Genomic DNA, 14,351 nt, shown 5'->3' with positions numbered 1-14,351 from the left:
GTTTCTTTTTATCCTAAAAAACTTCCTAGTCCTTGCCGATGACAAGTATATCCATAACATGATGCGGCCACCACCATGCTTGAAAATATGAAGAGTGGTACTCAGTGATGTGTTGGATTTGCCCCAAATCCAACACAACCTAACGTGAATTTCTTTGCCACTTTACTTAAGTGCTTCGTTCTTTTCACTGTTATTTAGGTTAATATTGTGGAGTAACTACAATGTTGTTGAGACATCCTCAGTTTCCCCTATCAGAGCCAATAAACTGTTTTAAAGTCACCATTGGTCTCATGGTGAAATCCCTGAGCAGTTTCCTTCCACTCCGGCAACTGAGTCAAGGACACCAGTATCTTTGAAGTGACTGGATGTATTGATACACCATCCAAAGTGTAATTAATAACTTCACCCTGCTCAAAGGGATATTAAATGCCTGCTCCCCCCCACACATCTATCTCCCCAGTGTTGTGGCTGAATCTGTTTGAAATGTACTGCTCATTACTGATATTTGTATGTGTGAGGTTCAGAGATGAGGTAGTCATTCAAAAATCATGTTAACCACTATCACTGAACACAGAGTGAGTCCATGCAACCGATTATGTGACTTGTTATGCAAATGTGTACTCCTGAACTTATTTAGGCTTGCCATAACAAAAGGGTTGACACTGATTCAAAACTTTTCAGCTTTTCATGTTTAATTCATTTGTCAAACTTTTCTAAAAACATTATTCCACTTTGACATTATGGGTTATTGTGTGTTGGCATGTGACAAAGCTCAATGTAATCCATTTTAAATTCAGGCTGTCACACAACAAACTGTAGAAAAAGTCAAGGGGTGTGAATACATTCTGAAGGCACTGTACAGTGTGCTGCACAAGTTTTGTGATTTCAAATGATGACACCCATATTAACCAGGTCACACCTCACCACCCATATTAACCAGGTCACACCTCACCACCCATATTAACCAGGTCACACCTCACCACCCATATTAACCAGGTCACACCTCACCACCCATATTAACCAGGTCACACCTCACCACCCATATTAACCAGGTCACACCTCACCACCCATATTAACCAGGTCACACCTCACCACCCATATTAAAAATCAGGTCACACCTCACCACACTAACACAAATGCAGCAAACATACTGTATCTCAAAGGCCATTAAAAGGACAGTGATCAGTGTTTAGGGGAAATGGGTCGTTTAATACAAACTGTCATGCAACGTTTACTGAACTGAACACACAGTAGCAGCATCAGACAGACACCCAACAAAATAAAAGTCCAGAGACAGGTTTACAAAATAAGAGTCCTTTAATGGTGGGAGATGAACAGATCATATGAAGTGCCTCTTAGCAGATTCAAGCTTACAAAATCCCTTCCCCACATGCATACTGGGTATTGTAGTTCCCTGGAACATAGGAGATACAGTGAAGAAGTAAATGGAATTGGGGGGGGCACTACAAACATGGCAGACAGTGGACTGTGCCCTGACTATTTTACCACTAAGGGATGTTGGTAGCAATTTAAATAATCCCATGAGTCAGCCTTCTACATGTCGGTCTCCTATGAGAGAGTATGGAACACTGGTCTACCACTAACCATCTGACATGTTATCATTGAGACAGAATAATGCCTTGGCAAACAGAGAGGGGTCACTATAAAGCAGGGGGTGGAGGGGTAATGGTCCATGTGAACAGACAGACACACACACACTCGTTCGCTCAGTCAGTCAGTCACTACCAACAGGTCTCTTATTTTCACACACACACACACAACGATGTAGCCATGGCAACGGGTACAAGGGGTGTTGATAGTGTCAGTGTAAAGTTGCATATAGAACAGAACGGTGGGTGGGGGGGTATTTGAGGTGGAAGGGATTCTAAGGGTAGTAGGGAGGACAAGAGGGGGTATTCAGGGGGTGACGGGGGTATTCAGGGGGTCAGAGCTTGTCTCTATCCCGTGCGAAGGATGACGTGAACTCCAGAATCGGTGAACACCGGACCACTCATGTCTCCCACCTTCAGAGCAAAGGACGCATCCTCAAACGGCTTCTGCATCTGACCTGAAACACACACACTCTTCTATCACAACTAAAACAGAAAATACCTGTGCCAGTCTGTGATTGCATGCTTGTGTGTGTGTGTGTGTGTGTATAGTATATTTTCCATTTGACTGTGTGTGTGTGTGTGTGTATAGTATATTTTCCATTTGACTGTGTGTGTGTGTGTGTGTGTGTGTATAGTATATTTTCCATTTGACTGTGTGTGTTACCTCTGCCGAACAGCCCCAGGTCTCCTCCGTTGCGTGCGGAGCTGCAGTCACTGAACTGAGAGGCCAGAGCCTCAAACTCCTCCTCTCCTGACTGCATCCGCTCTATGTACTCTACAAACATGTTAAACACACACACCATGTTATATAACACTTACTCTACAAACATGTTAAACACACACACCATGTTATATAACACTTACTCTACAAACATGTTAAACACACACACCATGTTATATAACACTTACTCTACAACATGTTAACACACACACCATGTCATATAACACTTACTCTACAACATGTAAAGACACACACCATGTTATATAACACTTACTCTACAACATGTTAACACACACACCATGTCATATAACACTTACTCTACAACATGTTAACACACACACACCATGTTATATAACACTTACTCTACAACATGTTAACACACACACACCATGTTATATAACACTTACTCTACAACATGTTAACACACACACCATGTTATATAACACTTACTCTACAACATGTTAACACACACACACCATGTTATATAACACTTACTCTACAACATGTTAACACACACACCATGTTATATAACACTTACTCTACAACATGTAAAGACACACACCATGTCATATAACACTTACTCTACAACATGTTAAACACACACACCATGTCATATAACACTTACTCTACAACATGTAAAGACACACACCATGTCATATAACACTTACTCTACAACATGTTAACACACACACACACCATGTTATATAACACTTACTCTACAACATGTTAACACACACACACACCATGTTATATAACACTTACTCTACAACATGTTAACACACACACACACCATGTTATATAACACTTACTCTACATGTTAACCACACACACCATGTTATATAACACTTACTCTACATGTTAACACACACACACACCATGTTATATAACACTTACTCTACATGTTAACCACACACACCATGTTATATAACACTTACTCTACATGTTAACACACACACACACCATGTTATATAACACTTACTCTACAACATGTTAACACACACACACCATGTTATATAACACTTACTCTACAACATGTTAACACACACACACCATGTTATATAACACTTACTCTACAACATGTTAATAACACACACACACCATGTTATATAACACTTACTCTACAACATGTTAACACACACACACCATGTTATATAACACTTACTCTACAACATGTTAACACACACACACACCATGTTATATAACACTTACTCTACAACATGTTAACACACACACACACACACCATGTCATATAACACTTACTCTACAACATGTTAACACACACACACACAATGTCATATAACACTTACTCTACAACATGTTAAACACACACACCATGTCATATAACACTTACTCTACAACATGTAAAGACACACACCATGTCATATAACACTTACTCTACAACATGTTAACACACACACACACCATGTTATATAACACTTACTCTACAACATGTTAACACACACACACACCATGTTATATAACACTTACTCTACAACATGTTAACACACACACACACCATGTTATATAACACTTACTCTACATGTTAACCACACACACCATGTTATATAACACTTACTCTACATGTTAACACACACACACACCATGTTATATAACACTTACTCTACATGTTAACCACACACACCATGTTATATAACACTTACTCTACATGTTAACACACACACACACCATGTTATATAACACTTACTCTACAACATGTTAACACACACACACCATGTTATATAACACTTACTCTACAACATGTTAACACACACACACCATGTTATATAACACTTACTCTACAACATGTTAATAACACACACACACCATGTTATATAACACTTACTCTACAACATGTTAACACACACACACCATGTTATATAACACTTACTCTACAACATGTTAACACACACACACACCATGTTATATAACACTTACTCTACAACATGTTAACACACACACACACACACCATGTCATATAACACTTACTCTACAACATGTTAACACACACACACACAATGTCATATAACACTTACTCTACAACATGTTAACACACACACACACCATGTCATATAACACTTACTCTACAACATGTTAACACACACACACACACACACCATGTTACATAACACTTACACTGCAACATGTTAACACACACACTGCAACATGTTAATAACACACACAACATGCTAAACTCACAAACACACCCTACAACATGTTACACACCCTACAACATGTTACACAAACTGCAACATGTTATTAACACACACTGCAACATGCTACTAACATACACACACCACCTCTCTCAACACACTGATACATGCACATACATATTTAGATGTATATATATTCTTATTCCATTCCATTCTTTAGATGTATATATATTCTTATTCCATTCCTTTATTTAGATGTACATATTCTTATTCCATCCCTTTACTTAGATTTGTGTGTATTAGATAGTTGTTGTGGAATTGGTAGATTACTTGGATATTACTGCACTGTCAGAACTAGAAGCACAAGCATTTCACTACACTCACAATAACATCTGTAACCATGTGTATGTGACGAATAACATCTGTAACCATGTGTATGTGACCAATAACATCTGTAACCATGTGTCTGTGACCAATAACATCTGTAACCATGTGTCTGTGACCAATAACATCTGTAACCATGTGTCTGTGACGAATAACATCTGTAACCATGTGTCTGTGACCAATAACATCTGTAACCATGTGTCTGTGACGAATAACATCTGTAACCATGTGTATGTGACCAATAACATCTGTAACCATGTGTATGTGACCAATAACATCTGTAACCATGTGTATGTGACCAATAACATCTGTAACCATGTGTCTGTGACCAATAACATCTGTAACCATGTGTCTGTGACCAATAACATCTGTAACCATGTGTCTGTGACGAATAACATCTGTAACCATGTGTATGTGACCAATAACATCTGCTAACCATGTGTATGTGACCAATAACATCTGTAACCATGTGTATGTGACCAATAACATCTGTAACCATGTGTATGTGACCAATAACATCTGTAACCATGTGTATGTGACCAATAACATCTGTAACCATGTGTATGTGACCAATAACATCTGCTAACCATGTGTATGTGACCAATAACATCTGCTAACCATGTGTATGTGACCAATAACATCTGTAACCATGTGTATGTGACCAATAACATCTGTAACCATGTGTATGTGACCAATAACATCTGTAACCATGTGTATGTGACCAATAACATCTGTAACCATGTGTATGTGACCAATAACATCTGTAACCATGTGTATGTGACCAATAACATCTGTAACCATGTGTATGTGACCAATAACATCTGTAACCATGTGTATGTGACGAATAACACTCACTTTGTATGAGGTCGAGGGCCTCGTCTTTGGAGCGTGTGATGTTCTCCTCCCTCCAGGAGGACGGGCGACGCGATTGGCTGTGCTTCACCAGGAGGTGGGAACAACGCACCTTGTCTGGCTCACCACTCCCATCACCTACAATTCAATACAACTTTATTGTCCCCTCCCATCACCTACAATTCAATACAACTTTATTGTCCACTTCCCTCATCAACAATACAACTTAATTGTTCATATGATGCTACAAAAAAACAAAAAGTCTTCTTCTCATCCCCCCAAACAGCAGCACACCCCACACACAGTAGAGAGGAGCAGCACACCCCACACACAGTAGAGAGGAGCAGCACACCCCACACACAGTAGAGAGGAGCAGCACACCCCACACACAGTAGAGAGGAGCAGCACACCCCACACACAGTAGAGAGGAGCAGCACACCCCACACACAGTAGAGAGGAGCAGCACACCCCACACACAGTAGAGAGGAGCAGCACACCCCACACACAGTAGAGAGGAGCAGCACACCCCACACACAGTAGAGAGGAGCAGCACACCCCACACACAGTAGAGAGGAGCAGCACACCCCACACACAGTAGAGAGGAGCAGCACCCTCCACACACAGTAGAGGAGCAGCACACTCCACCCACAGTAGAGGAGCAGCACACTCCACACACACTCCACACACAGTAGAGGAGCAGCACACTCCACACACAGTAGAGAGGAGCAGCACACTTCACACACAGTAGAGGAGCAGCACATTTCACACACAGTAGAGGAGCAGCACATTTCACACACAGTAGAGGAGCAGCACATTTCACACACAGTAGAGGAGCAGCACACCCCACACACAGTAGAGAGGAGCAGCACACCCCACACAGTAGAGAGGAGCAGCACACCCCACACACAGTAGAGAGGAGCAGCACACCCCACACACAGTAGAGAGGAGCAGCACACCCCACACACAGTAGAGAGGAGCAGCACACCCCACACACAGTAGAGAGGAGCAGCACACCCCACACACAGTAGAGAGGAGCAGCACACCCCACACACAGTAGAGAGGAGCAGCACCCTCCACACACAGTAGAGGAGCAGCACACTCCACCCACAGTAGAGGAGCAGCACACTCCACACACACTCCACACACAGTAGAGGAGCAGCACACTCCACACACAGTAGAGAGGAGCAGCACACTCCACACACAGTAGAGGAGCAGCACATTTCACACACAGTAGAGGAGCAGCACATTTCACACACAGTAGAGGAGCAGCACATTTCACACACAGTAGAGGAGCAGCACATTTCACACATAGTAGAGGAGCAGCACATTTCACACACAGTAGAGCAGCACACCTCACACACAGTTGAGAGGAGCACAGGATCAAACCATAGTGCAGCGCCCCTGGATGGAGAGCATGTTGTTGGGTTAAGGGCCAGCATGCTGCTGGGTTAAGGGCCAGCACCCCTCCAGTTGTCAGATCAACCCCCCCAGGTCAATTTTACAGTGCCCCACCAGGGATTCTAACCGTGACCTTTCAGCTACAGGTCCATCCCCTAAGCTGCTGGGCGACCTACCTGACCCCACCGGACGCTCCCACTGGCTGGCATTGGTGATGTGGTTAAAGTAGTACACTCTACCTAGGAAAGGGAGGAGGACGGGGGGAGGAGGGAGAAAGAGGATGGGGGAGGAGGGCAGGAGAAAGAGAGGGGGGTAGGAGAGAGAGAAAGAGGACGGGGGAGGGAGAGAAAGAGGACGGGGAGAGAGGGAGAGAAAGAGGACGGGGAGAGAGGGAGAGAAAGAGGACGGGGAGAGAGGGAGAGAAAGAGGACGGGGAGAGAGGGAGAGAAAGAGGACGGGGAGGGAGGGAGAGAAAGAGGACGGGGAGGGAGGGAGAGAAAGAGGACGGGGAGGGAGAGAGAGAAAGAGGACGGGGAGGGAGGGAGAGAAAGAGGACGGGGAGGGAGGGAGAGAAAGAGGACGGGGGAGGGAGAGAGAGAAAGAGGACGGGGAGAGAGGGAGAGAAAGAGGACGGGGAGGGAGAGAGAGAAAGAGGACGGGGAGAGAGGGAGAGAAAGAGGACGGGGAGGGAGGGAGAGAAAGAGGACGGGGAGAGAGGGAGAGAAAGAGGACGGGGAGGGAGAGAGAGAAAGAGGACGGGGAGGGAGAGAAAGAGGACGGGGAGGGAGAGAGAGAAAGAGGACGGGGGAGGAGGGCGGGAGAGAGGGGGGAGGAAGGGGGGGTGGGGAGAAGGGAGGGAGAGAAAGAGGACAGGGAGGGAGAGAAAGAGGACGGGGAGGGAGAGAAAGAGGACGGGGAGGGAGAGAAAGAGGACGGGGAGGGAGAGAAAGAGGACGGGGAGGGAGAGAAAGAGGACGGGGAGGGAGAGAAAGAGGACGGGGAGAGGGGAGAGAAAGAGAACGGGGAGAGGGGAGAGAAAGAGAACGGGGGAGAGGGGAGAGAAAGAGAACGGGGGAGAAGGGGGAGGAAGAGAGGGGGGGGTGGGGGAGAAGGGAGGGAGAGAGAAAGGACGGGGGAGGGAGAGAAAGATGACGGGGAGGAAGGGAATGGAGAGAAAGGATGGGAGGGGGAGGGAGAGAAAGGATGGGGAGGGAAAAAGAGGACAGGAGTAGGGGAAGAGAGAGGAGAGGTGTTGGTTTGGGGGATGAGAAAGAGGGAGACGATGCTACAACTAAAGTCTACTGAAGCTTCCTTTCCTTCATGTGCATTAATCTACACAGATAAAACCATTCATCTACACAGATAAAAGCATTTTGCTTAAGTCATGGAATGGACATAACTAATCTCAGTCGTCTTCAGCAACTTGTAATGGTATTGTGCTGAAGACGTTGAGAAAATGCATATTTAACTTGTGCACACTGGGCAGGCACCTCCCATCCTAACACAGGTGTCGCAATGGTCCCAAGGCGCGGGACAAAATGACGTCATTGTTATGGGCCTTGTTATTTTCTACTACCTCGCGAGTTGGGTGTGAAATGAATGAATGGACATTAATGAATAAACTGGCCAACTCCCCATACAATAGTGTATCTTCCAATACATATATCCCTAAGAATTGTTTGATTACGAAATAAGTTACTGTCCAATGCATAGTACGTTGAACAGTCGTCAAAACATACATGCGCCGTTGCTAGTTTAACTAGCTTGCTGGGTTAGTCGTGAGGGTAATGACTGGCTAACTAAACATCACCAGACGACAGTTTTTGATACACGCACTAGTCAAACGAATAACCATCAAACACAATTCACAAATAAACATGCGTCACCACCTAACGATGCAACAAGATTACAACCAACCTAACTAGCTAAGCTGCTAACGCTAGCATTTGGGTTCGTTCGGCCGGTACAATGGTTTGCTATGCAAGTGGTTTGTGCACCAGCGACAAATTGTTCGGGACTCGGATGATATAGCTAGTTATCGCTCTCTACCTACTCGAACTGCGGCTCATCCGCTTTTCCCACCCGGACGGCAGCTTCTCGTCCTCGGCGTCTGCCATTTTCCCTGCTTGCTTTCAAAACTGTGCAAGTCACTCCTCTTTTCCTCTCGTGGCTCGTAGAATGTGGCTAGAAGGAGACGTCTGCTGGTGATTTTGTTGTTGCACCTTCCATCCGCCAGGTGTCAAAGAGACATGTTTAGAATGTTCTTCACTTTTCTGGAAGATTTGCTTTTACCTATGTGTTTTTTTTTTTTTTTTTTGCATTAGAACTATTTCTCATGATAAACTACATTGGCTTAATCGAATGTTATGTTGATGTCATTTCGGCGGTTTATTCAGTTGATCTACTGTAAAATAGCCTTATAGACTGACGTGACCGCATTTGTTATTTAATTGCAACTATTCGCAGCACTTCTGGTCGATTTACGGCATTGATGCATATTGCAGTACCCGCCTTCTCTGGACATGTTACCGTAAGAGAGGACTTGAAGTAGCTATGTCAATCATCCGTTTGGATTTTTCATTGGTGCATTTTCTCGTTGTACACAAAGCGGAACGCTTTACGACTACGCAGGCTGAAGCGATTCTGATTTTCGCTAACATTTTGGGAACGAATAACGAACAATAAGGTAATATCTGTAGTTATACGATATTTTATCAATGGTATAGACCAATAACCATGTGAGGAAACTTCGATATCTAAGACGTAATGCTTTATTTTTGTTGTTGGAAATCTTCAGTGGTTGTTGATGAAGCGCTAACTAGCTCTGCTAACATTAGCCAACTCCATATGACAACAACGTTTATTGTCCTAGTTATTATGTTAGCTGCTCAGTAACATTACATTATTGTAGTTGGAATGACAAACAGCTGGAACATCATCCTTGTATTGTAATCATCACTGTTGTGTAACCAACTAACGTTAGCTCAACTGTGTGCTGGTTCACGCCACTTCGATACGAAGTGATTTTCGTAGCAGGTTAAGGGAGCATTTTCGCTAACCCGTCTTAACCTCAGTCTCCTAACCGACTACGTTAATTATCCTAACCCGCTTTAAGTTCTGACCTTCTACGAAAAAGTCACTTCCGTATCGAAGTTGCTTGAAAATAGTGTATATCATATGCTCACCGTGTCGTACAGTACCACTGCCTCAATCAACTCTCTCGCTCGCGCTCTCTCTGCGGATCAGGATGATTGAGGTGGTTTGCAATGACCGGCTGGGCAAGAAGGTCCGGGTGAAGTGCAAGTATCCTTTTACAAAACTGACCACCATGCAAGTTCAATAGCTAGTCTTACAGCACAGACTAGCCTACGCCAGTCATAGACGGCAACTGATTTAGCGCCTATTGGCGATAGTAACGTACAGTTACAATAGTATGTGAATACCCCTTCAAATTAGTGGATTCGGCTATTTCAGCCACACCCGTTGCTGACAGGTGTATAAAATCGAGCACACAGCCATACAATCTCCATAGACAAACATTGGCAGTAGAATGACCTTACTGAAGAGCTCAGTGACTTTCAACATGGCACTGTCATAGGATGCCACCTTTCCAACAAGTAAGTTAGTCAAATTTCTGCCCTAGTCAACTGAAAGTGCTGTTATTGTGAAGTGGAAACGTCTACGAGCAACAACGGCTCAGCCGCGAAGTGGTAAGCCACACAAGCTCACAGAAAGGGACTGCTGCAGTGTGTAAAAATTGTCTGTCCTCAGTTGCAACACTCACAACGAGTTCCAAACTGCCTCGGGAAGCAACGTCAGCACAAGAACTGTTCGTCAGGAGCTTCATGAAATGGGTTGCCATGGCCGAGCAGCCGCACACAAGCCTAAGATTCCCATGCGCAATGCCAAGCGTCGGCTGGAGTGGTGTAAAGCTCGCCGCCATTGGACCCGGAGCAGTGGAAATGCATTTTCTGGCAGTCCGACCGACGAATCTGGGTTTTGGTGCATAGTGCCAACTGTAAAGTGGAGGAGTAATAATAGTCTGTGGCTGTTTTTCATAGTTCGGGTTAGGCCCCTTAGTTCCAGTGAAGGGAAATCTTAACGCTACAACACACAATGAAATTCTAGACTATTCTGCGCTTCCAACTTTGTCTCAACAGTTTTGGTAAGGCCCTCTCCTGTTTCAGCATGACAATGCCCCCGTGCACAATGAGGTCCATACAGAAATTGTTTGTTGAGATCGTGTTGGAAGAACTTGACTGGCCTGCACAGAGCCCTAACCTCAACCCCCATCGAACACCTGTGGGATTAATTGGAACGCCGACTGCGTGCCAAGTCTAATTTCCAAACATCAGTGCCTGACCTCACTAATGCTCTTGTGGCTGAATGGAAGAAAGTCCCCACAGCAATGCTGTAACATCTGGTGGAAAGCCTTCCCAGAAGAGAGGAGGCTGTTATAGCAGCAAAGGGGGGACCAACTCCATATTAATGACCATGATTTTGGAATGAGATGTTCAACGAGCAGGTGTCCACATACTTTTCTTTTCATCCCAGACGCTCGTTCTGAACGTTAAAACGCATCGTTGCGATATGGTTTTGGAAACATAAGGAATGTATCTTTTCATATCAGCAAGAAATAATTTTCTAAAAACTAAAGGTTAAATTACTACAGACCTTTTTCGAGGGTTAGGGTTATATAGATGTCTGTAGATACTGAACCTTCAGAGGTTGCAGCCATAGACCCACCACACCAACATGTCGTTATAGCTGTCATCAGTGTTACATGTACAGCCTTAATAACCCTTTCCAGCTCAGAAGACACTATAGGAGACCTGAAGAAGCTCATCGCTGCCCAGACAGGCACACGGTGGGACAAGATCGTACTCAAGAAATGGTGAGAAAGAAATGAACAGTCCCTAGCCTACGAACCAGTGACGAGTCACTTCCCTAGCCTACGAACCAGTGACGAGTCACTTCCCTAGCCTACGGACTTTTATTCACAAATGTATTTATTTATTTAACTAGACAAGTCAGTTAAGAACAAATTCTTATTTATAATGATGGCCTACTGCGGCTAAACCCGGACGACACTGGGCCAATAGTGCACCACCCTATGTGACTCCCAGTCACGGCCAGTTGTGATTCAGCCTGGAATCGAACCAGGGTCTGTAGTGACGCCACTAGCACTGAGATGCAGTGTCTTAGTTCTTTACTTATCTATTGTTCACCTAATACCTTTTTTTTTTTTTTTTTTTTTTTTTTTTTTTTTTTTTTTTACTTGAAAATTGCACTGTTGGTTAGAGCCTGTAAGTAAGTATTTCACTGTTGGTTAGAGCCTGTAAGTAAGTATTTCACTGTTGGTTAGAGCCTGTAAGTAGGTATTTCACTGTTGTATTCAGCACACGTGAATAACTTTGATTTCATTTAGACCGCTGCGTCACTCGGAAACTTGTTAGTTGTGGCATATTTGGAACCAGTGACGAGTCACTTCCCTTCTCTTCCTCATGGGTTATTCAGACTGTTCTCTGTGTAGACTGCATTTTTATCCAGGGTAACGTTTTAGAATATTAAGGTAGAAATGTATTGTGCAGAACTAACAAGCCTCTGTGACATGTAGAATAAGGAATCATGTAATTTCTATCTGAAACGTTCAGGAAAGAACCTGGTCTAGGCTGTGTTCTTCTTCTGTGACTTACTTCCTGTTTTCTCCTCGCAGGTACACCATATTCAAGGACCACGTGTCTCTGGGAGACTGTATCCTTTTTGAGCCCTCAGAAGTGCAGTTTCACTGTTTGACAACAGGACGTGAGTCTCGTCCTGGAGGCACAACTGGGCCATTTCCGCTTAGAGCAGCTGCAAAGTCAAACGTGGCTGTGTTGTTTTCATGCATTTTTACAATAATGTGCTTTTTGGTGTTTAAATTAGGGTTAGGCATTTGGTTTAAAATCAGATTTAATGACTTTGTGTCTGTGCCAGCTAGTGGCCACTGCAGAGCTGCCTCCAGAAGAAGATTCATGATGAAGAACGCTAAAACAGCTGTTTAACCAAGAGGAAATAGAAAACTATTGAGCCCTTTAGAACAACAGTTTCACTCTGACCAGGGAGGAATCTGTAAACTGGGCGATACTGAGCCAACATGTCTGCTTTCCTTCCAGGTTTTGCTACTGTTAGATATAGTAAGGAGAGAGAGAACAGCAACATTTTAATGTCTCCTCCTCACTTTATCTGATGGTTATTGTCGGAGTAGGTTTCTAAATGTAAGCAAAGTTTTTGTTATTGAGAAATGCTATTGGTGAAGTATTGCCTTGAAAGTGAGGAGTTTCCTGGTTTAGTTCATTATATTGAGGGAAACCCAGGGAAATGATTTGGTTGTGCAACTCGAGACATTTGACACACACACGGTACATCTGGCATGTGGATGGTGTTTGTGTGGGACTACTGATCTCATCACCACCACCACCACTGTTGTCCTCCTTAAGTCACCTGTCTGCAGATGAGATCCATGATGGGCAGAACCTGGAGCTGTACTACCAGTAGAAGGCTGAGGACACACACACACACCACGCACAATTCTATTTAATAACAAGGCGTGAGTTTGTTGATCATTGGATCAGGGTTTGCGGCAGACATTGTTGATGTTCTAGTGATGAAATGTTTTGATATTGTTTGGAAATAAAAGCAAATACTTATATTAGCTTAATTTGTCTCCATCTCTATCTGGCCTGATTTATCTCGAAGTGTCCCACATGGTACCCTATTCCCTTTATAGTGCACTATTATAGACCAGACTCTGTTCTGTCTAGGTAAGAGGTTCCCTATATAGTGCACTATTATAGACCAGACTCTGTTCTGTCTAGGTAAGAGGTTCCCTATATAGTGCACTATTATAGACCAGACTCTGTTCTGTCTAGGTAAGAGGTTCCCTATATAGTGCACTATTATAGACCAGACTCTGTTCTGTCTAGGTAAGAGGTTCCCTATATAGTGCACTATTATAGACCAGACTCTGTTCTGTCTAGGTATGAGGTTCCTTATATAGTGTACTACTATAGACCAGACCCTGTTCTGTTGCCATTTGGGACAGAACCTCTGAATATTAGACAATATTAACTGCGACGATATTAAAGGTAGACTCAGCGATGTGGCGTAGATTCACAAAGTAAACTGCATAGTGGGTCAATTTCCGCATCAACTAAAAGCGTTGAAGCGCGAGGCTCAACTTCTCTGCTGTTT

The 14,351-nt window shown here is 43.8% G+C and overlaps 2 protein-coding genes across 4 annotated transcripts; one reads left to right on the top strand and one right to left on the bottom strand.

Moving 5' to 3' along the window:
• Positions 1 to 1,298: 1,298 nt before the first annotated feature.
• Positions 1,299 to 9,543, bottom strand: LOC106594613 (peptidyl-prolyl cis-trans isomerase NIMA-interacting 1). Of its 2 annotated transcripts, XM_014186021.3 has the most exons (5): positions 9,172 to 9,543; positions 7,295 to 7,357; positions 5,724 to 5,858; positions 2,278 to 2,388; positions 1,299 to 2,068 (listed from the first exon to the last, which is right to left on the bottom strand). In XM_014186021.3, exons 1-5 carry the CDS (start codon positions 9,233 to 9,235, stop codon positions 1,959 to 1,961), a joined length of 483 nt encoding a protein of 160 aa, XP_014041496.1. In that variant the 5' UTR covers positions 9,236 to 9,543; the 3' UTR covers positions 1,299 to 1,958. The 2 variants fall into 2 exon arrangements, with proteins under 2 accessions (XP_014041496.1, XP_014041500.1); XM_014186025.3 differs by lacking the exon at positions 7,295 to 7,357 and having other exon boundaries at positions 9,172 to 9,524.
• Positions 9,544 to 9,622: 79 nt separating this feature from the next.
• Positions 9,623 to 13,818, top strand: LOC106594622 (ubiquitin-like protein 5). Of its 2 annotated transcripts, none has more exons than XM_014186029.3 (5): positions 9,623 to 9,804; positions 10,365 to 10,421; positions 11,929 to 12,012; positions 12,835 to 12,872; positions 13,612 to 13,818. In XM_014186029.3, exons 2-5 carry the CDS (start codon positions 10,366 to 10,368, stop codon positions 13,653 to 13,655), a joined length of 222 nt encoding a protein of 73 aa, XP_014041504.1. In that variant the 5' UTR covers positions 9,623 to 9,804; position 10,365; the 3' UTR covers positions 13,656 to 13,818. The 2 variants fall into 2 exon arrangements, with proteins under 2 accessions (XP_014041504.1, XP_082823544.1); XM_082967418.1 differs by having other exon boundaries at positions 9,678 to 9,804; positions 10,316 to 10,421.
• Positions 13,819 to 14,351: the final 533 nt, after the last annotated feature.

The sequence above is a fragment of the Salmo salar genome, chromosome 02, assembly GCF_965601325.2.
Source record: "Salmo salar chromosome 02, fSalSal1, whole genome shotgun sequence".
NCBI classification, from domain to species: domain Eukaryota; kingdom Metazoa; phylum Chordata; class Actinopteri; order Salmoniformes; family Salmonidae; genus Salmo; species Salmo salar.
This window is presented reverse-complemented; position numbering and strand designations above follow the sequence as displayed.

What these genes read in the sequence shown, in the direction of transcription:
- LOC106594613 (XM_014186021.3), bottom strand. Translation starts at nt 9,235, where the DNA reads ATGGCAGACGCCGAGGACGAGAAGCTGCCGTCCGGGTGGGAAAAGCGG. An exon ending in GGAGCGTCCGGTGGGGTCAG is followed by an intron (nt 5,859 to 7,294) that starts GTAGGTCGCCCA and finishes ATTGAATTGTAG; the next exon opens with GTGATGGGAGTGGTGAGCCA. An exon ending in GGCCCTCGACCTCATACAAA is followed by an intron (nt 2,389 to 5,723) that starts GTGAGTGTTATT and finishes ACATGTTTGTAG; the next exon opens with AGTACATAGAGCGGATGCAG.
- LOC106594622 (XM_014186029.3), top strand. Translation starts at nt 10,366, where the DNA reads ATGATTGAGGTGGTTTGCAATGACCGGCTGGGCAAGAAGGTCCGGGTG. An exon ending in AAGGTCCGGGTGAAGTGCAA is followed by an intron (nt 10,422 to 11,928) that starts GTATCCTTTTAC and finishes AACCCTTTCCAG; the next exon opens with CTCAGAAGACACTATAGGAG. An exon ending in CCACGTGTCTCTGGGAGACT is followed by an intron (nt 12,873 to 13,611) that starts GTATCCTTTTTG and finishes ACCTGTCTGCAG; the next exon opens with ATGAGATCCATGATGGGCAG.